Source organism: Sciurus vulgaris, assembly GCF_902686455.1.
Source record: "Sciurus vulgaris genome assembly, chromosome: 5".
Lineage (NCBI taxonomy): Eukaryota > Metazoa > Chordata > Mammalia > Rodentia > Sciuridae > Sciurus > Sciurus vulgaris.
In genome coordinates, this window is record NC_136465.1 from 80,349,392 (window position 1) to 80,373,124 (window position 23,733).

The following is a 23,733-nucleotide window of genomic DNA, read 5'->3' on the forward strand; positions in this document are numbered from 1 at the left end:
TAAGCTTTTTTATTTTCATATTTCTAAGCACTAACAATGAGAATAATTATAAAGATGGACTTTCAAATCCTTTTGCAATTGGCCTGGTTTCTACTTGTTTCAACAAAATTAGTGAAGATGTATTTAATTTTTTAGCTTACACATAATTAAAATTAATTTTTAATGATGACTATAATGTGACCAATGGTTTATAACTTGGAAGCCTAAATGATTAAATGGCATTGTTAGAACTTCCCCCTTTACTATCTCACTTTAAGTGAACACACTTAATTGTTCTATTTCCCATATAACATATTGGAAATATAATGTAATGGGAAATAGGAGTATTCTAAAATAGAAATACAATAAACTTGAAAAAAAAGAAAGAAAATAAACAATTGAAACTTGTCTCAATCTAGCAATAAGCAATATTTATCCAAGAATATACACAATCTCACTGAGTGAGCCCAATGGAATATTTGATTAATTTCGTTAAGAAATTATTTTCAAACGAAATTTTCTTGTCTAATATTTATTAGGATTAAATAACTATAATTTGATAAGTAATAAATTGATAACTTCAAAAATAACTTCATCTAGAAACGTTCTATTACTACTTAGAACTTCAGATGCACAAAACATTATAAAATTTGTATTATATTTAGTTGCAGTAATATCTGATAGGGCATGAAATACCAGAGTAAAATGGCCCCCCAAAATAGGATGGAAATGTAGAATTAAAAAGAAACAAGAATGATGTAAAATTTTTCAACACATAAAGAGGTTAGATAAGTTTGCAATGTATACTGTTGGGTGACATTGTGACAACATTTACATTTCATTGGCTACATTTAGAAAATGCTACACTTATTTTTTCAATGACAATTTATATAATACACCTTTTGTTGTCTTGCTCTTGATGATATTTGTGGTCAAGTAAGCACAAAATTATTTTCATGAAATTCTTTCAGGGAATACAAGAAAAAAGTTTGAAGAGCATAAGAGTTGAAGAGCTTTAGGTGACAGTGTTGAAAAAGTACTGCTTTGGCATTATAATGTCAAATATTTAAAATATATTTACTAAATTTTTAATCAAAAATCAAAATGATAACATTTTGATAATACTTCAGGTTAATTCTTTCCTTTTAGAATTTCAAACTATGAGTATGATCTTTTCATCATTCAAAAAAGGATTTGTATACTTAGTCACTAGGCATTACTTAAAATATAGGCTTGGTCATTCAGCATCAATTCAAATATAGACTTGATGTGTATCCAAAAAGCATAAGTGTTCCTGGGAAAATATCTATTTAACTTGGAATTTTTCACCTGTGTTTATTATAATCATTGAAATTTAATATCTGACATAACTGTAGTTTCATAGTTACCCAAATGTTTTCACATGTATTATCTTCACTTCCCTGTCACTCTTCCTTATTGTATTTTAAAATGTACAACAAGGGGCTGGAGATAAAGCTCACTGGTAGATCTTGCCTAGCATGTGCTGAGCCCTGGAAGTACCTGTTTCTCTTCATATTTTATAGTTGAAAATAGTTCTCTTTTCAAAATATGCAAACTCCAATTTGGGGTTTTCTATTTATATTAACATAATAGTAGGATCTTTCATATTTTGAGAACTCTGTAACAAATAGATTCCAGCAGCCCAATATCCTTTGAAAGGCAAATAGGATGATGCATCACAATTGATAAAATGTCTTTATATAACTTAGGTAAAATTAAACATGAATGTTCACCAAATAGATTTTATTTCCTGAAGAATGAAATAAACTAATTGACTTTGTATTCTTGAGGTTTAGTGAAATTAGAAACTATGTATTACATGGGTGGTTATATCCAAATGAACTATCATTTTCTTTACAAAAAACAAATATAAGAATAGGTATATGAGATGAAGTTAAACTTTAAAAGAGCAGAGGAATTGCCTCCAAGTTTATTTTGTTTAAAATTCTGTGACAGATTTCATTCCCTTATTTTATAAAGGAACCACTGAGGATTAATCTTAGATGAATAAATGTGATGCTCCTGGATTACCAAGAAGAAATCTGGGATATAGATACACATTTATTGTACTTTTTAAAAGTCAAGAATATTGATTTATTTCATCAAATCATGTAATTTATCTTATTTTTCCTTAAAATATTTAAAGTACTGATTAATAACCTGAGCCAGTGGCAGCCTTAAAGTACTATTTGTCAAGCATTTGGAAAATTAAAAAATGTGGATGGAAGAATATTGATGTTCCTGGAAATTATCTGGAATTGATTTTTTAATACTGAAGTAGTTAATATGTTACAAAAATAAATGATTGACAGTTAACCTTCTCTACCCATCAGGTAAAATAAAAACCAGTGAATCTGAAACAAGTTCAGAGTTCAAGGAATCAAGAGCTTGGCTCCCATTCTCTTCTATTCCTCTCTGCGCCATGAGGGGAAATCAATTGCCCAAGCCACTCTTAATTCTACTTTTCCTGCTTCTTCTCAGAGATGCTTTGGCTACTGCAAAACCGTAAGCAATATTTCCCCCAAATTTTATTGTCCTTCTTCTTTCCCATGGCATTATCTCATTCTTGATCTTTTTTAATTTCCTGATTTCCTGTTCAGTCATCTGTTGTCAAAGAACTTGGGGGTGTCAGCAAATTGTTATTGCTCATGTAGAATGAAATTTTCCACTTCTAGAAAGCTTAGACATAAGGCAGCAACATTTGTCAAACATCCACCAAAGAATATAGTATTCCTACAATAAAAACAAGGATAATTCTTTATTAGTCATTAAGAGGAGTACAGTATTCTGGCCACTTTGAAATGGTTCTGGATCTGTGTTTTCCCCATGTGAAGGATTGCCAAGATGTATGGAGGGACCTACAGACAAGCCAGGATTTGTGTATTAATTCACTTAATCTTTCAGCAAACATTAGGGTCTAACATTAGATCTTGGGAATACACAGATTAACAAAATTCAGATCTTTCCCTCAGTACCTCACAGAATAGAAAAGGAGAGAGATAGAACACAGAAAATAAAATATAGCCCCTAAACAGAAGCAGGCATTGCAGGATTCTCTGAGAATACTGCTAAGAAACCCTAATTCTTTCAAGGGGCCTGCTGTAAGAAAAGGGCCATTCCTAAATTCTGCATAAAAGAAATTGCTTTTGAGATGAGTCTTATGAAAATAATTTAAGTTTTCCAAATAGACAAAGACACTCAGAAAGAGAGAGGTGTGTGCAAACATTCAGCATCACAAAGTGCATATTTGAGTGATTATAAGAGAAAGGCAAATGGTTACAGGGGAGAGGCCTGTTCTTCTGGGAGTATCTGGTAGTGTCTGGTGATTAGCCTAGCTTCACTTGGTTTGGCTCCCATCACCGGAGAGTAAAAGAAAGAAAAGTATGAAGATTGCTTCTTAAACTGAAGCAAAAACAATTCAGTGTCTCCCATGTGTTTTCTAGTATTTCCTGGAACAAAGAGATTTGTGATAGCCACATGGAACTCAAGATCTCATGCAGGCAGATCTTAATATCTTCAGTAGTAAATTGTTGATGAATTTATGTACATTTGGAATTTCTACCCAAAATATGTAATGACTAAAGATTCCTTCCCCAAAGTTTTCTAGTGTTCCAAGGGTGGATATTTCCAAAACACGAGAGAGGCATATCATTTTTAATTTGATGTTTTCTGATCCTGTGGTCTGATTTCATGTTGATCTTTGAGCAACATGAAATCTGGTTAAAATCTGAAATCTGGCTCTATGCTATGATTGGTGATGATAGTAAAGATTTTCTAGAAAACAGGAACAATTACAACATCTTTTGAACCTCTCTATGTTTGATCCTTTTTTCCACAGGCAGTACATGGTTCTGGTCCCATTACAGCTCTATGCTCAAGTTCCTGAAAAGGCCTGTGTTATCCTTAATCACTTGAATGAGACAGTGACACTGAGTATGGATCTGGAGTATGGAACAGAGAGCAGGAACCTCCTCACGGACCTGGTGGCAGACAGGGACTCATTCCAATGCAGTCCTTTCATTGTTAGTATCAACCACTGGGATGAGGGAGGTGGCTAGAGAAAGAGTGTTCAGTTGAGACCTCATGGTCTCATCTCTCAAAATTAAAAAAAAAAAAAAAAAAAAGTATAATGAAGGAAAATGAGGAGTATGGAGTAAGTTAAAAATTAAATAAAAGTGTACCAAACATGCTTACACAACACAAACAGATCGAATGCAGTATTTGAAAGGTAACAGTACCTATAGAATTTCATTTAACCTTAAAATAAATGTCTGAAGTAAGTAATACTCTTGCCATTACAGGTATAAATACTAAAGTCAAATCACTTAAGATCTCACAGATGGTTAATTGTTGATTTATTCCACATAGCTTTTTATCACTTAAAGTTTTAAATCTTTAATCCTACTTACTTACTATAAATAAAATAAATTTGTTATTGGCATTTGGAAAATAAAATATAATAATTATTTGAATATCACCATACAACTATGAAAATGAGAAAATGTCATTTCTTTCATTACCATGACTGAAGAAGAGTTAGTTCATTTTTTCCCCTCTTGACCAAATCAATGAATTGTTAGTGTCATGTTATACAATTGCAATCATCTACTTATAAGATGAGAAATATAGACCTTTTGCCTTGTTCCTTTCTAATTCTCAGGGACTTACCAGGAAAACAGAATATCATGAAGGCTGAAACTTTCAGAAGTGGTTCTGGGTAGGTTCTTCACTCATTTCTATTTTGCAGATTCCAGAGTTGCCATCTTCCACAGCATTCATTACTGTGCAGATAAAGGGTACAACCCAGCATTTCAAAAAAAGGAAGCCAATACACATAATCAAAGTCGAGAACCTGGTCTTTGTCCAGACAGACAAACCTGTATACAAGCCAGGACAAACAGGTATAAGGAACCAAAGGAGCAAAGACAACTTTGGGGGAAGGTGGATATTCTTAATTATTTGATTCAGCTGTCATAAGACTTCTGGCATGCTCTTGTTACCCTGGGTTCCTGCTGGGAATTTCATGAGAAAAAAATCTCTTTATTTCAGTGAGATTTCGCATTGTCTCCGTGGATATCAATTTTCACCCGTTCAATGAAACAGTGAGTCTCATATCTGTGGGTGGGGTTAAGGAAAATAGGCAAAATTTAAGGTTCTATTGGAAAACCAGAAACCAATGTAAGAGAAACTTAATTATTCCACCAAAAAAAAAAAAAAAAAATCTGATTAGGGTGAACAAAAGAAGTACATTTGATTTCTCTCCTTAAAAACTTTTTGTAAAACAAGTATCATTTGAAAATAACAATAAACTTACTAGTTGGACCCAATTGTATGTTATTTCACAAAAAGGAAGACATGACTTCTTAGGAGATTTATGTACCAAACTAAACATATAAAGTGCTATGAACCAAACAAGGAATATTTCCTTATTTGAACAAGAAATTTACTTTCTTTCCTTGGTCCATAAACTTTTATCAGTGTTGAATTCATGGTTTTCTCTTTCTAAACTCTGTCACACACTCAAACTACTTTTTCTTCTTCTTTTTTTTTTTTTTTTTTTCCAGTTCCCAGTCATTTATATTGAGGTAGGTAATATATTCTACATGTCGGTTTCAATGAGGGCTCACTACAAGTTACATTAAATTGCTTCTCCCCTTCTATTCCCTACTTTAACAAAACTAACAAATACTATTTTCCCTGTGTGCCTTAAATTCTTTGGGAAAAGTGGGTTTTATATAAACTGAACAAATTACTTGAAATGATGTAATTTAATAATGTCAAAAGAGGTACAGTTTGAAATATCATCTGCAATACCTCAGAGCTAATAAACTTATTATCCTTCTCTCAGTCTAAAATTCACTGAAAATGTTGCTAATACTTCTAGTGCCAATTTACTGGCCCATTAGCTTCTAACTCCCAATGTCATTCTTACCTGAAAAGTGGCCCCACTACTCAAAAATATCTATTTCAATGGTTTCTATGAGCTCATAATATTTTTACCTATAGAATCCCAAGAAGAACCGAATTTTCCAATGGCAAAGTCTCAAGCTCCAAGGGGGACTCAGTCAGCTCTCCTTCCCACTATCAGTGGAGCCCATCCTCGGTCCCTACAAGATCACACTGTTGAAGGAGTCTGGGAAAAGAATAGAGCATTTCTTTGAGGTGAAAGAATATGGTAAGAATTATGCAGGAATAAGGCATGAATAACATTGTAATATTTACACAGGAAGCAAGCAAGGTCTAACATCGTCTTCGGAAATCAAGTTTTTTTATTCACTTGAGTACTGTCATGTATTATCTCACTTAATCCTCTCCACAGCCTTCTGAGGCAGATACAATTATTTTCTTCACTTTACAAATGAGTATATAAATACTAGAAAAAATAGTCATTTGCCAAAATCATAAAGACAATAAGAAGCAAGAGAAATTTCAATAATTACCACTGACTATTCAAATATAAGTTGCTAATCCATACATTATATCAACTACATGCACCAAGTATCTATTTATATCTATCTTATAACTTAAGGTATTTCTTGGCATTATCTCATGGTTTTCTAATTTATACTTATAGTAATCAACTATGACAACTAATTCATAGTAATTTAGTACTCAACTAAATTATAGTTCAACTAAGTAATCAATTAAACTATAACAGATGATTTAACAATCAGCTAATTACTAAATCAGACATTCAAGCAACTAATTAGTTATAAATTATGTGGCTTTTCTAATATAAATAAATGTTTCATGCCACAGCTGAGAGGTCTTATCATGAAAAATAATTCCCAATGCTCACCAGAACTGCCATAAAAATTACAAAATAAAATTAAACTATAGGAATAACCTCTTACACAACTCTGGGAAAGGCTAGAAAATAAGAATCTATCAGCAGCACTTGACAGACAATATTGATAACCATATCTGAAACATTAGTGGGGATGGATTGATCTGAACTTGCAAAGGACTGGGGAAGAAAACATCTTCAGCAGCCAGGGTGCACCATGCAGGGGAACTTATGTAAGGACCGACAGAAGGCTATGACTTCTGCATAGTTATCAGTACAGTAGAACCATAGTTGAGGTATGGTGGTGGCCTGGGATTTTGGTAGTCTGCAAAGCTAACATTTAAGAAGAAAAGCTGGACACAGAGAATGACTAAGGACACATTGGAATCTATTTGTCCTTCTGCTGCCACATCTTACTGTGATGATCTTCAGAGGCTCATGGTACTATTTTCCTTCTATGTTCGAAATCTGGTACACACTCAGAGAACAGCAGTCTAGGAAATACAGTGCTCACTTAACCAAGATAACACAGTACAATGTGCCCCTGGTAATGTGAATGACATCTCCTTGTCAGTATTTTCTCCAGTGATCCTACTATAGTTGAAATCAATTCACATGATCCTATATGTTATAAATTCCTCTAATGGAATCCATTACTAATACTTTAAAATCTCTGGCCCATTCTCACCTCTTTTTCTCTTCTATTCAAAACAGTTTTACCCAAATTCGAGGTCCAAGTGAAAATGCCCAAGACTATTTCTTTTCTAGATGAAGAACTTGAGGTATCCGTCTGTGGCTTGTGAGTTGCATTTTCTATCTCATTATTCTCTCCATATTATATGTAAGAGAATGTATTTTAAATAAGTTACTGTACTTTAAGTATTTTAATTAGGGGAGTAACAATTCTCCCCAGCTTGCCTATACTAAGGAGCAGGGATGACAATATACGATACTTCTACTAATAATAACATCATTCACTGGACATTTAAAATGTGACATAATGTTTTAAGCACATTTTTATTCTTATACTAACTCTATGTAATAGAAATATTTATTATCCTCAATTTATAATGAAGAAAACAAAACACATAAAGGAAAAAAAATACTTGCTTGAATTACTGTAAATGGTGGATGGCAGACTGGAACTTAGATCTAAAAGCGGCCCCAGACTCTGAACTCTTCACCACTATGCCATATGCTTATGAAGAATTTACATTTCCCAGACCCTGTGCTAAGCTGAACTCAGTAGTCCAACCGTGGAGCTCATGTTCATACCTTCTATGCTATTGTGTCCTGTTTTCTTTATTGCTCCAAATTTCCCTCACTGTGAAAAGACATGGAAAATACTTGGAAAGCACATATGCATATGCTGTACCTTGATTTGTGGATACACATGATAGAATTTAAAATGCATATCATAATTTTTTCTTCCCTGATTGCCTTAATGTATTATAGCATCCTCAACATGCATAGAGGAGAGAAACTTTCTCTCTTACTTTTGAAAATAGCATAAGTAACATGTTTTTATCCTTTTCAAGAGCCTCAATGCTTTAAATTTTTTCATCAGAGGGGAAACTTTTTGAACCAGATCTAAATATAAGATTCAAAATCAAATTTAAATTCTATAGATTATTTATTACTTTATCAGCAATTATGGGAATTTTGAGGAGCAAACTATAGAAGAGGAAAGCATGGGGCACTGAGGCTGAACCTCACCTACTTCACACCTGGGCTAAAGCAACAGAAGTCAAACTTGAGGGTACACGAGAATCTATAGGAGGTATTTAATTAAAATGAACACCCCAGGTCCCACCTACAGAGATTCTATTTATAAACCTAAGGCAATACTCAAGCACTTGGAACCTCACTCTATATTATAGATAATTTCAAGGGTGGTGGTTCACAAAATATACTTGGAGAAAAAGTAAACTGATTTGAGCCTTGCATCATATCCTTCCATCATATGTGGCAAAAGTAAATCAAGTCATTATGATAATGTTCATAAATCACATTTTTTTGTTTTGTAGCTGCTACTTTCCCACTTGTCCTTTTAAAATACTTATGAATTATGGAGGACTTAGAAATATATTCTTTTTACACCCTTATTTTACTTTTTGTTCTAAATCAATTAGGTGTTGTCAAAGCTAGAATTATAACCTAGATAATCAGACAGCAGAGAAAGTGAGAGACAGGACAGTGTTAAATGGAAGGGGAGAACAGATCTGAGGAAAGCTAAACTGATTAACTTTCTAGTTGGAGATCTTTCAAAAAGATTCAATAAGTGCTTTTTCTTAAAGTTATAAGTGTTTAACTTATAAAGTTAAAGTTATAAGTTATAATTAAGACACAGTCTCTCAGAATAATTGCTTCTGGAGTGCAAATGTCATGGAAGGGACAACCATTGCTTTAGGTGTGTAAGAGGGATGAATGGACAGGTCAAAGAAGGAGAAGACACATCTGTGCCATTTACATGAAATGCTTTTTGTATGACCACTTTAATATTATAGGTACACATATGGAAAACCTGTCCCTGGTTTGGTGACAATTAATGTATGCAGAAAATATTCCCGACACCTTTCCGCCTGCCATAGCAAACATTCACGAGATACCTGTGAAGAATTCAGCCAACAGGTATGTGAAAACAACTCCCCAGAGAACTAATACCAGATCTTGTTTTCTCATGGCTTAGAATAGTAAATGCAATACAATAGAGAACATGTTCAAAATAGTCAACAAGCAAAATTATGGAGTAAGGAAAATTTTAATACAGGCAGTGTTAGGAGTGTTGGGCTCATGAATTTATTGTTGTATTCATTTGGCCAATTTTATAATTGTATTCCAATAGCAATCATCATGCAAATTTAAAGTATGAAACGATAAGGGAGTGTCCAAATTTGACATTTATCCAACAGATAACAGAAGAATGTGGCAGGTGCTAAGAGTTTGGCTAGTATGAAAATTGAAAGATGTGCCATGGATCCAAACTGCTTATGGAACAGTAATATGTTAGAACAAGGTTCAGGAGAAGACCTAGGAGGACAAGAGATTGGAGGCCCCAGTTACATCAAAGAAAAGGCTTAATAAGAAAATTAAGAGAAACAGCTAAAAGTTAAATATGTTGCATTGATAAAATGGAATTCATAAATTACTGATTTCACAGGAAAAGGATGTAAGAGCCTAGGGTATGACGAGGACAGTGGGTGTTGCAAGGATTAAAAAAATGAAAGTTAACAAATCTGCAGAAATCAACTGAGGGCCAGGGTGAAGAGTTGATGATGAGCATCAAGATAAACAAGAAACCACGAGAGGAATATAGCTGCCAAAATCTATACTATATCAGGGAGACTAGTACTAATTTTTATTTTAAAGTGAGTCAAGACATCTGAAGAAATTAAAGATGATTGAATTTTATTATGCATTAAATTTTTTTGTACATGAGTACAAAATGAAGATACATCTTTATGAAAACATGCATCCCAACTCTTCATTTGGAAACTTGATTACTAGAAGGATCCATCTAGTTCATGAATGTGTTCCTATTAATATCCAAGATAGCAGGAAAATGCAGTTAAGAGTATGTAATCCATAGACAGTATTTAGGTGGAGGTGATTATAGAGACTTCTTAGAATGTGTTATGCCTAATTTGAGTTTTGAGGAGTAGCAACCCTTGGCCAAGGTAAAAATGGGAGAAAGAAAGTTGTCATTTGGGGAGTAAGACATACAAAAACTATAATTATCAAATATCATGGCACATGTGGAAACTCTAAGAAGTTCACTATGTCAGAAACAGGATCATTTTCAGAAGAGAGGGGAGAAGGCAAAGGTTAGCAATGAATAACTATGGTTAATGTGAAATTTTATGTCCCCAAAATGTAGTCTGAACACTTGTTTTTTTTGTTGTTGTTGTTGTTTTTGTTTTTGTTTTTTTTGGTGCTGGGGATTGAACCCAGGGCCTTGTGCTTACAAGGCAAGCACTCTACTCTACTGACTGAGCTACCTCCCCAGCCCGATAACTGACTTTTTGATAGCAAATCAAAAGACCCAAGAATTCTTTCCCTTTCTCTTCAGGCAGACAAAAAAGGATGTTTCACACAACGGATAAAAACTAAAGCGTTTCAGCCGAGACGAAGGGGTTATGACATGAAAATACAAGTAGAAGCCACTATCAGAGAGGAGGGAACAGGTTTGCATTATTTTTAAATTATTTATTAATCCAATCAACATTTACCCAGCTTCCTTTCCATTTAAATACTTTACAGTTTTAGCAGATTATGAAGAAGACATGGGCCCTCAAGGCATTGAAATTTTAAAATTAGGTGTTTATATTTGTTTGCATGTATAATAAAATTTCTACAAGAGTTATGAAACTAAGGGCCAAATGGATATGAAAAGAAATCATTAATCCTAATGTAGAGCCAGAAGAAAGCTTTATAAGATAATCTAGCATTTGAAATGAGTTGAACAGGATGTCTAATATTTTGAAAGATTGGTGATGGTCAGGGAAACATGAAAACATAGAAAAGTGGGTTCATTTTCAAAAGAATCTGAAAATGTAGATTCACACTAAGCTGGGGAGGAAAGTAAATCATATGCTGAAGAGTTTAGAAGTTATTCTAAAAAGTATTAGTTATCAGATATATTTGAAAAGATGAATTAAATAAATTGATATTTTTAAAATATAACTGTATCATACATAAAGAAGATAAGCTAAATGAAAAAATGTGTTACAATGTGATATACCAGAAGCTGATTCAAAAGATGAACCCAGATTTTAGTTCTTTTGGATAAATACCATGGAGAGGAATCAGTCATTACATCGTGGTTCCAGTTCTAGTCTTTGAGAAATCTCTACACTGATTCTCAAAGTGATGGTGCTGATTTGCACCAATAATGCATGAGTGGATTCCAAAGTTGGTGTCTAGGAAAAGGAAATGTCATTAACCATGACAAAGAACACAGTGAGAGAACTATCGTGATAAAAATGTGTCAAATTTAATTAATTATATCTATATTAAGTTGAAGTGGATACATTGTGCCAATAAGAGAGCCATCAGATTGGGGTAAGAGAAATAAATCTGAAGCCACACCTCCTGGATCCACACTCTTCTAGCCTGAGTGCTGTAGTTTCTGAAAGTGAGCTCATTTAGCATTGCCAAATTTAGGATAGAGGCAGGACAAAGAGGATCTCAAGAAGAAAAACAACTGCATTAGGAGATTACAGAAGAGCATATAATAAAATCATAAGGCCCGGGGAGAGGGGAGAATAAAAATGTAGAATTTCCTAGATGCCCTGGGAAAGAATAGCAAGGATACTTCTATGTGAAGTATTACCAAGGGTACATATATGATGAATCTAAGACAAGGAATCTATGAGACAAGTCATGGATCATTTAGACTTTGGTAACATGGTGACTCAGGTGACGAAAAAAGACAAAGAAAATTCTTCACTGAATGGAAGAATGCCACATGTTGGGTATACTTTGGACAAGCCATCCAGTGAAAGGGAAAGTCTCTGGGGAAGTATTCATGATAGAAATGTAAGCATATTTTTAGGCCAATGTGAATGTGAAGGATCTAATTATAAGCACAAAGTTGAGGGAAAAAGCAGAGATGTGAGAGTGACAGAAAGTTGAAGCAAGATCACAGAGGATGAGAACTTAAAAATATGTGGAACAAGTAGGCTTCTTGCAAAACCAGAACTAGGGATTGTGGATGCTAACTCTGTTTTCTATGTAAATGAAGTTAATGTCAAATTGCTTCTCAAATAGCTTCTATAGTGTAAGTATGGGGAATTCTGGAATGAATAAGAGAATATGGAGTTATGATGGAGTGAAACCAATGTGGAATTAGAGGGTGAATTTGAAATACATAGAACTGTTCAACTTCACTTTTTTTCTTTTTCAGGATTAGAATTAACTGGTTATGAATCATGTGAAATCACAAATATCTTGAGTAAACTGAAATTTACTAAAGCAGATTCACATTACAGACCTGGACTCCCTTTTTTTGGGCAGGTAAAATTATATTTCAACATAACCTTAGTTTCAGAATGAGGCTTTTAAGAAAACAAATTTTAAAATCAAAAAAATCAATATTTATAAAAAAAATAAAATTTAGAATAAAAAAATGGTAAAAAATTAATGCAAATAAAAAATTTGAAAAGTACATAGCACAAAAATGCAGGAAAACAAAGCATGTTTTTATTAAATTCGTAACATACCTCTAATGTATTTCCTGTGCAATTCTCTTTGTAGGTAATGATTTTTTAAATAAAACTTTCCATAAAAAGAATAAAATGTAATTGTGTCGATCACTTTTCCATCCCTAAAACAAAATACCGGACATAATTAGCTACAAAGAGAAAATGTTTATTTTTTCTCATAATTTTGGAAGTCCCAGTCCATGACTGATTGGCTCCATTGCTTCAGACCCTGTGGTGAGGTAGTATATGATGGGAACATATAGCAGAGAGAAACTCCTCCTCTCAAGGCTGAGAAGAGAGATAGAGCTGGAAAAAGAGAGGGAGGGAGAAGGGCTACAAGAGGGAGGGGGCGAGAGAGAGAGTGAGAGAGAGAGAATGCTGGAGTGCCACAATCTCCTTCAAGGATGCACCCCCAATTTCCTAAGCACCTCCCACTAGCCACCCTCCTGACCAGTTTCCACAACTTCCCAATTGTAACACCCAGGGACAAAACCTATAACTATTGGCATTCGAGTGATATTTAACATCCAAACTATAGCAATAAACTTTCATCTAGATGATTAATTTTTTTATTACTGATAGTTTAAAATTTTTTTTCAGCTTCAAAGTTCAATATCTAATGATGTCAACACCAGTAAAATTTAGGATAAATATTCCAATTTAATAAATTATTAATTTCCTTTTAAATAAGATATGTAAGGTTCCCAAGGATTTTTAAATTTGCTTTTTGAGTAACTTATCTTTCAACTGATAGCTTATAGCCAATTTCCTCATTTTATATTTTGAATTTTATATCTGAAGTTGTGATTTTCCATTTTCCTCATTCATTCCAGTATTTCATCCATAAAATGGGGAAGAAATTAGGAAATATATAGAGATATGGTCTGGCCAGGCCATTTCAGATAGAGAGAAGATGAGAAAACTTGAAGGATGAGGATGACCTGGCCAGAAACAGGAGACTGGCCTAGGCTTGAGGTGCAGAATAGTTTCAAGAATGAAGAAACTGCAGTGCGACTGCAGCTAAAATAAAAAGTGTAACTGAATTCACTGAGTAGCTGTGAGTAAGCCCATCAGATGAGGAGGGCCTTTTAGGGTACAGTAAGAATTTCAGATTGAGAAGTGACTGCAGGCTTTGAGAGTACCATGAACAGGTCAGCTCATGCTGTATAGAGGATGATTTGGAGCAATATGGAAGCAGCAAGAGGGCAGAGTGCAGACTAAACAGAAAGCTGCTGGAAACCAGATGGGAAAACACTAGGGGAGAAAATTTGGGAAGGTAACTTCATGGTCCCACTTTTGAGTAGTCTCAAATAGAAATATTAGAAAGATTTTAAGATCTATTTCTTACAGCAGAGGTTCTACAGCAGGGGTTCTATGACCAATAGTACTGTATTTATGAAAAATAGAGAGTAAATTTTAAATGTCTCACTGTAAAATATAATAGGAAAATGAGGTGATGAATATGATATTATATCCCAGAAATATATACAAATATGGCTTTTCAATGAAAATAATAGTAAAATAAGCCACCATTTAGATTTTCAAAAATCATAATAAATAAATATTAAAATATTGATATTAATATTAATAAATATCAGAGTTTAGAGCTCAGGAAACACATTCTGTATTCTGAGATCTTCAGTAAGTGATAGGGAGTGACAAAGAGGTGAAAAGCTGAACAGGTCAAAGAGTAAAAGATGTCACTCCTACATGACACATAACTATTACTTTCATATTTCTAGGTTCTTCTAATTGATGAGAAGGATCAGCCAATCCCCAATCAAAACTTAACTGTCCGTGTGAATGGCGCCACCTTCCAATCCAGTTTTACTACAAATGAGCATGGTTTGGCCAACATTTCCTTTGACACTACCAGCCTCAAAACAGCTTCCATTGCCATCACCGTGAGTGAAATGGGGCATCTGGGACAGAAAGATGATCACTAGGGCTACATAGTCAAGGATGTATGAGAAGCATGTGAACTCTAGGGATAAACGGTGATAAAGTATAACATAAATTAAGCAACGTGGAGACCTGAGTTACACAAAATAAAAGTCTCTGCCAGAAAAACCTTAACTCTTAGATGGACTCTTTACAACCTGGATTAGAGGCCAGTGCCATGGTATGAATCATCTTGGTGTTTCCTTGAAAATATTAATGCTCTGTAATTCTAATGACCATTAGATTTTTCTTTGTTGGTTTGGCATAATACTATGTTTGGCTTTTACTGAATATTTAAATACTCTGATACAATTTACAACCTTAACAAAAAGTAATTGATCTTGAGTACAAGTGAATAATATCCACTGAATCAGTACAGCAAACACCTAAATCATCTCAGGAGGAGGGTGGCTATGGATTATACCGTAACTGTATTTAGGAAAGCAGCCTCTTAACATGGTTCTTGGATGGATAGATAGATGAATAGATATTAACTAGAGATAGCCTATTTATTTTTACATTAGGTTATTTACAAACGGAATAGTAACTGTTTTGATAATTGGTGGCTCATGGAAGTTCATGCAGAAGCACAGCACACTGCAAGTCATGTGTTTTCCCCAAGCAAGAGTTATGTTCACCTAGAACTTGTTGCTGGTACTTTGATGTGTGGACAAACCCAAGAGATTAGAACACACTACATTTTAAATGAACAGATCCTGAAGGATGAAAAAGAGTTAACCTTCTATTATTTGGTAAGAATAAGTATCACTGTATCTCTTTCTCATTGCATAAACCCTAAAATTGCTGGGTTCCTGTCAAAGTAATATTTTTTATAAGATGTCAATAGTAACTAAGGGGGTATTGTTTTTATTCTGGAAGAGAAATTAATGCCTAAGGAATTAATACCTTGATTTCTCATTTATGTTCTTGTTGCCACTGAAACACTATAAATAACATTTCCTTAATTCCATGAAAAAGTAGAAAAATTAACAATTTATAATTTCAGTTTGATCTTGGATAATTAATTTCATCTGTAAAGACAAATATGTCATCTCACCTGAATACTGGAAATAATAACCACTTCATGTAATTATTATTAAAATTATATCATTTAGTTCTGTGTCTAATACAAGAAGATGCTGGATATATTTGTTTTTTAGAGAAAGGGACAATAATAGAGAAAATGTATATTTTACATCCATCTTCATTATGCATTGTTCTGCTTATAGTAGGCACTTAGAATAGTTATTGAAATAAAATATAAATTTAAAATGAAACATCTAACATAAATTGTAAATATTAAATAAAAGTGTAAGGCATGGGTAAAATTTGTTATACGAAATAGACAAAGGCACAGTTAGGAAAATATTGGAAGGTAAGTATAGTAATAAAAAACAACTTCTGGTTGGAGTTGTATGACTATTGTTTGTTCATATGTTATGAATATTTTGAAGTAAGATTAATAAATATACTTTAAAATAATAATAAATACATTTCTTTGTGTCTTTAGATCAAAGCAAAAGGAAGCATCTCCAGATCAGGAATCCATGTATTGTCCATTGAACAAGGAAACAGTAAGCATTTTCTAACTCCATTTTTGGTTCCTTTTCAACTGACCAAATCCTCAACAGTGTAGCAAGCTGGAACTATTTTCACATTAGAGGAAATTGTCATAACCTATTATCTGTGGTGAAGCTGATATAATAGGGCGGCATACCAGGTTCATTTTCGCTTGCATAGTATTTTTCTTCTTCTTTTTATAATGCATTTCTATATTTCACATTTTATTTATAAAGTTAAAATGTGTTTATTTTATAATTGATTTTAAAAGAAAAAAATAACTGAAAATGTAGAAAAATAACCAAAGAAAAATTTTGCTTTTGTGTATTTGCATATTAGGTCCCTGCTGCAATAGATTACGACAAATAAACTAACTTAAAACCACAAATTTATTATCTTATAGCTCTGTGTATCGGAAATCTCACTGAGCTAAAATCACAGTGGAGCTCTAAAAAAGAACACTCTCTCTCTCTCTCTCTCTCTCTCTCTCTCTCTCTCTATATATATATATATATATATATATATATATATATACATTTTTTTTTTTTTTTTTTTTTTGTCTTTTCCAGCTTCTGGGCACCCACTTTATTTCTTGGTTTGTGACTCCTTCCTTTCGCTTCAAAGCTAGCAACACACCATCTTCAAATCTCACTTTCCTGTTTCTTTTTTATAAAACTTCTTGTAATTACATTGAGTTCACCTGTATAATCCAGAAGAATCTTTGCATCTCAAGATTCCTAATTTAACCACATTTGCCATGGTTCTATTGTCATAAGATGCAATATATTCACAGATTTTAAAGATTGGATGTTTTAGTCAGCTTTTTTTTATTACTGTGACCAAAAGACCTGCCAAGAAAAACTAGAGTAAGGAAAGTTTATTTGGCTCATGTTTTCAGAGGTCTCAATCCATAAATGCCCACTTCCCTTGCTCTGGGCCTGAAGTGAGGCAGAACATCATGGCAGAAAAATGTGGTCAAGGAGAACAGCTCAGGACATGGCAACAGGAAGCAAAGAGAGTGCTTGACTCACCAGGGACAAAATATAAGCCCCAGAAGTTGCCCCCAGTGACCTACCTTCTCCAGCTCCATGCCACTTGCCTTCAGTTACCAGTCGGATAATTCCTATTAGTGAATTGCTCTACTGATTGGATTACAACTCTCATCTAATCATCTCACCTCTGAAATTTCTTGTATTGTCTCACACACATGAGCTTTTGGGAGACACCCTATATCTAAACCATAACATTGGATATTTTCAGGTAGCCACTATTCTGCTTACCACAGTCATCCTTCTGGACCCCCAAATTCATATCGATTCACATTCAAAATGCATTTTCTCTATCCAGTGTCCACAAATGTCTCTTTCCATTGCAGCATTAACTCAAGACCCAAATCTCATAAAGTCTCATCAGCTTAAAAGTCCCAAATTTTATCATCTCCATCATCCAAATTAGGAGTTGAGGCCCTGAAAGTAATTCGGCCCAGGGGAAAAAAGAGTCCAAGTGTTGAAATTCAACTGGACAAGCAATGTTAATTTTCAATGCCAGGAATAATCCTTGGTTCATGTCTCCATCATCTAGATTCAAGGTTATATTCAAAAGTGGTTCTTGGAATCATCCTTCCTTTTTCATTAGTTATAACGTGTTTATACATAAATACTTTCATCATTTTATTTCCTGTTAGTATAATTAGAGTGGTTTGACATTCCTCTTTTACTTTATACTCTCTCTGTCCCTTCTGGTCCAATTTGACAGTGTTTCCCCAATATAAATTCCTCAAGAACCATGTAGAGCTACTATGTGTCATAGTGATTAACATCATTAAACAAGAAGTTTCTCCACAGACCTTTCTTGGATTACTTCCTCATTTTGGCTTTCTTTGAGATGAATTAGGTGTCTGAGTCATACACTTAATCTCCTCAAAGATAAAATTTTGTGTGTGTGACTGAATACTGTGACTTTTTTTTTTTTTTTTTTTTTAAGATATTGGCAAGAGGCTGTCTAGTCACATCATGGCTTTTCTTCTAGAATACAATTTCCTGACAGTGTTTTGTTGGTTTGTGTGTTTAAAATCTGGATAATCTGAGTGATTTCCAAATTATCAAGTCCTGGTTCCCTTTTGGTGAAAAATCCTTTCTTAAATTTATCTCTTTCCTCTTGAATTTTGCCACAAGCAGCAAAAGAAAACAGGTTAGATCTTACTGCTTTTCTTTCATAGCTTCTTACTAAATACCTAAATTCATCTTACAAGATTTGCTAAACACATATCTTCAAGACACAATTCAGATAAACTTTCTGCCATTATCCGAAAATAATCCCCTTCCCTTCTGTTTCCTCGAGTCCTCCTGGACAGTATTTTTAATGTCCATATTTTTACCAATAGTCTGTTCGTAAAATTTGGTACACTCTAATATGACAGATTTCTTCTCTACTATGATTCTCACTGTACTAGAAGTTCTTCTAAACAGCCTTTTCAGTATCAATATTTCTACCAAGAGTTTGTTAAAATAGTATAGGATTTTTCACTCACTGCTCCTCAAAATTCTTCTAGAGTCTTCCTGTTACCCAATTCTAAAACCAGTTTCATGTTTTTTGATATTTATTATAGTAGCAACCCACTTGCAAGTACCAAACTCTGTATTACCATTCAAGTCATCTTTCCACTTGAATCCTTTCAAAATTATCTTATTTAATAATGTTTTGCATCCAGCTTTTTACCAAATTATCAATACCTCAAAATTTTTATTTTTGCTTTTAATATCTGTCTGTAGCACAGTGTTACTTATTAAAGTATCTTCTAAATCATAAGTGTTGTCACCAATGCACTTTGTACATGTAGTTTAAATTAGGTCTAATAATACAATTTAAATCCTTGTTTCATTCCTAAAATTAATTTCTACCATATCATTCAGTTTCCCTGAGAAAGCTAGTTATTGATTGAGACTTTTCCTGTTGTCCAATACAAAGGGCTAATGTTATACATTTCCCTCTAATTATTGTTTTAGCTGCATACTGGAAATAATTACATGGAATGCTTTGATTTTTTATGGAGTTCAAAAGATTTTTTGCTTTTTCTTATGATTCTTTCATTGACCATGGATTATGTATGTTATTTGCTTTCTAAATGATGGGAGATTTTTCAAAGATCTTTATTTTTACTTTAAAATTATTTGATTTTGAGACTTTAATTTTTCTAAATTTATTGAGACTTACTGTACAGACCAGAATATGGTCTATTTTGATAAATGGTAGACTGTGTATTCTGCAGCTGTGGATTGTTCTCTAAATATTACTAAGGTCAAGTTGATGGATAACATTTCTGTGTCTTAGAACATATTCTCCTGAATTTCCTTGAATCAAAAAATATGTTAATTTCCTTTACCTCACAAATAATGATTAATTTCTCATGAAAAAGTACAACGAAAGTATCTTTTCTTACAAAAAAATAAATATAATGGGCTTCTTTTCTTTTTCTGGTTCATTTGAATATTTTACAGGTCGTTATTAGACTAAAACAATTTGCAGGGGAAGGGTACTGGGGATTGAACTCAGGGGCACTCAATCACGGAGCCACATCCCCAGCTCTATTTTGTATTTTATTTAGAGACAGGGTCTCACTGAGTTGCTTAGCACTTCACTTTTGTTGAGATTGGTTTTGAACTCAAGATCCTCCTGCCTCAGCCTCCTGAGCCTCTGGGATTATAGGTGTGCCATCACACCCTACAGGACTAAAACAATTTGTATTAACAGTCACATTTAGAAAGATCAAAAGGTTCACACCCTCAACTGAATCAATATAACTAGAAAAAAACTGAAGAACATACGTCTCAAGGATTAAAGTACATTTTTTATTTATTTTTGAAATATCATTTCTTAAATTAGTACTGGCACATGATGGGAATTTAATAAATATTTTAAAATTAATTTATGAATCTAGGGCTGATAACTCTTTGAGTAAAATTAAGAACCAAATTTTAAAATAACTTTCCCATTGGAACTATATCAAAGAGAGTATATCTTTCTATCTTGTAGGTATACTATGTTCTATTTTTCTGTAGAAACACTTAGAAGTTGTAACAAATTCCTTCTGAAAATCTGAATGGAAGGTTGAAATAAAGACTCAGAAGTGTTAGTCAATTTCTCTATTTTGCAAGTGGGAAAATTGATACCTAGAGAAATATCTCAACTTACTCCACTTAGTAAAAGTCTATACCAAGAAGAGTCTCCACCAAGTGCATTTGTCTTGCTTCATTTACCTCTGTTCATTTATATAGTTCAACACAACATCAAGAAAACATTGCACCCTAATATTTTATAAAATTTTTCAGATGAAAATTGCTTTTTAACTAGTCAACTAATTATTTGAATATTTCTTTTAAGTAATAATAAAAAGGTGGTTAACATATCCCTAAAAATTAATATGAACTTCAATTGGAATGCAAAAGACTAATAAATTGATTTGCAATTCTTTGAATTTCAAATTCGTCTCCTAGTACAATTCTTCTAACTCTACCTCTAGATGAAAATATTTTCCCCCTAGACTTTCCCTTTTCCAAGCAGCATGAGGCTGCCAAAGTCATGATGAGGCCATGAGATCCACCACTCCAAAATCTGGCTCATCATGGGTTCTTCTTAGATCTAGTATGTCTCTTACATTTACAAGATTTCTGAATAAAGTTATTCCTGCTTTTTTAAAAAATTGTATGGAGTTTGAATGCATTAAGTCACAACTGATACATTCACAACTTAATCATTGATTTGATGTGGTTGGACTTAGATTGCTATTTTGAGCAGATAAGGTTATTCCTAATAACATGAAAAACAAACTCCCTCATAAAGCAATAACTTCAAAATTTTTTTATGTTGTTTAAATCATTTATTTATTGAGTATCTACAGAAGTGAATGGAAAAATATTTTTAAGAAAAATATGATTTATTTTATTCAATGGTAATATATATTTTTTATTTTGATTCATTGTACACAAATGGGGTACAACTCTTTCTCTGGTTGTACATGAAGTAGAGTCGCACCGTTTGCATAATCATATATGTACACTGAGTAATGATGTTTGTCTCGTTCTGTTATTTTTCCTTCCTCCCACTCTCTCCCCACCCCTTTTTCCTCTATACAATCCATCCTGCCTCTATTCTTGCCTCCCTCCCATCATCATCCACTTGTCAGAGAAATCATTCGGCCTTTGGTTTTTTGGGATTGGCTTATCTCACTTAGCATGATATTCTCTAACTGTATCCATTACCTGCAATAATTTTATTCCTCTTTGTGGCTGAAAAATATTCCATTTTGTAGATATACCACGGTTTCTTTACCCATTCATCAACTGAAGGGCATCTAGGTTGGTCCCACAATCTAGCTATTGTGAACTGAGCTGCTATAAACATTGATATGGCTGAGTCACTGTAGTATACTGATTTTAAGTCCTTTGGGTATAGGCCAAGGAGTAGGATAGCTGGGTCAAATGGTAGTTCCATTGCAAGTTTTCTAAGAAATCTCCATACTTTTTTCCAGAGTGGCTGCACTAATTTGCAGCCCCACCAGCAATGTATGAGTGTACCTTTTTCCCCTCATCCTCACCAACACCTGTTGTTGCTTGTATTCTTGATAATCACCATTCTAATTGGAGTTAGATGAAATCTTAGGGTAGTTTTGATTTGCATTTCTCTTATTACTAGAGATGTTGAACATTTTTTCATATACTTGTTGATTACTTGTAGATCTGTGATGTCTCTGCTCATTTCCTTAGCCCATTTATTGATTGGGTTATTTGTATTCTTGGTGTAAAGTTTTTTGAGTTCTTTATAGATTCTGGAGATTAGAGCTCTATCTGAAGTGTGTGTGGCAAAGATTTTTCTCCCACTCTGTAGGCTCTCTCTTCACATTGTTGATTGTTTCCTTTGCTAAGAAAAAGCTTTTTAGTTTGAATCTATCCCAATTATTGATTCCTGCTTTTATTTCTTGTGCTTTGGGAGTCACGTTGAGGAAGTCTGGTCCTAAACCAACATGATGAAGATTTGGACCTAACTTTATCTTCTATTAGGTGCAGGGTCTCTGGTCTCAAATTTATTATTGAAGTGAAATTCACTTAACATAAAGTTAGTCATTTTCAAGTGTACAATTAATGCAGTGACATTTAGCACATTCACATTTTTCAACCACCACCAACTCTATCTAGTTTCAATATATTTTCATCACCCCAAAATAAAACTCTATGCCCATCAAATCTTTTAAGGATACATGAAGGGAATAATTTTTTAAAAGGATTTTAAACTACAAAGACTTAACTTATAACATTCTTGAAAGAAACAAGGTGGATATGTTGTATAAACACTATGTGATTCACACAGAAAGCAGTCACTAAGATACATGGTGAAATTCTTTTATAGAAATGAGTCTTACAGTGTCTTATATGTGATTATTTGCACCTGTATCTCTGCTGTGTTGTAAATGGCATGAAGGATTATTTATATTACCCTCACACACAGGATGAGAATTGTGCTGATTTGGATCTTAGGGATAACTACAGCTGACTAGAGATTGTCTCCTTCCTCCTCTCAACTCTCTTAAATTTTTTCATATTTAGGAATGTTTTTTTCTAAAACATGACTAAATGCTTTTTCCTACTTAAGCAGAGAAAATAAACACTTCAACCTATATCATTAAAAAACATCATTATTTTAGCATATATTCATTAAACAACTACTACATGCACAGTAGTGTATATACAATTATTTTCTTACTTCAGCTTGCTCCAAATGTGAATAAGTTAAATATTCTGAGAAACCCTGTTTCATAAGATTGAGAAATTTTTTTCCTAATCTATAATCCTGAACTTTCTTTATTCTCCAGTGAAAGGAACATTTTCCTTCTCCTTTCAAGTGGAACTAGACATTGCTCCTACTGCTCAGATACTTCTTTACACCATTTTACCTAATGGAGAAATTGTTGCAGACACTCAGAAACTTAAAATTGAAAACTGTTTAGCAAATAAGGTAGGTTGTTTTGTTTAGGCCTAGTCATTTCATCCCTCTCCCCTTTCTAAGTGTGGAAAACAAGCAAGTAAGTAAAATACACCCATATGTGGTCCTAAAACTTTTCTCCAAAGAACCTCACAAGACAGAGTGACATCATACCCTGAGAAGTCTGGTGGCAATATTTAAAGCTGGGAGCCACAAGCAGAATTTTTAAAAAGTCTCTTCTTTTATCATAATATTTATATGGATTTC

General features: G+C 33.5%; 1 protein-coding gene across 2 annotated transcripts in view; it reads left to right on the forward strand.

Annotated features, from left to right (window-relative positions):
- Positions 1 to 2,349: 2,349 nt before the first annotated feature.
- Positions 2,350 to 23,733, forward strand: part of LOC306661277 (pregnancy zone protein-like) — a 47,655-nt gene continuing 26,271 nt past the window's right edge. For both annotated transcript variants that reach the window (XM_079140131.1, XM_079140132.1), the window contains exons 1-14: positions 2,350 to 2,505; positions 3,839 to 4,022; positions 4,748 to 4,901; positions 5,050 to 5,102; positions 5,565 to 5,585; positions 6,007 to 6,175; positions 7,502 to 7,586; positions 9,295 to 9,418; positions 10,857 to 10,971; positions 12,693 to 12,802; positions 14,733 to 14,894; positions 15,456 to 15,683; positions 16,442 to 16,505; positions 23,357 to 23,499. In XM_079140131.1, coding sequence (XP_078996257.1) covers positions 2,423 to 2,505; positions 3,839 to 4,022; positions 4,748 to 4,901; positions 5,050 to 5,102; positions 5,565 to 5,585; positions 6,007 to 6,175; positions 7,502 to 7,586; positions 9,295 to 9,418; positions 10,857 to 10,971; positions 12,693 to 12,802; positions 14,733 to 14,894; positions 15,456 to 15,683; positions 16,442 to 16,505; positions 23,357 to 23,499 — 1,695 coding nt within the window. In that variant the 5' untranslated portion in view covers positions 2,350 to 2,422. The remainder of the gene's footprint in view (positions 2,506 to 3,838; positions 4,023 to 4,747; positions 4,902 to 5,049; positions 5,103 to 5,564; positions 5,586 to 6,006; positions 6,176 to 7,501; positions 7,587 to 9,294; positions 9,419 to 10,856; positions 10,972 to 12,692; positions 12,803 to 14,732; positions 14,895 to 15,455; positions 15,684 to 16,441; positions 16,506 to 23,356; positions 23,500 to 23,733) is intronic.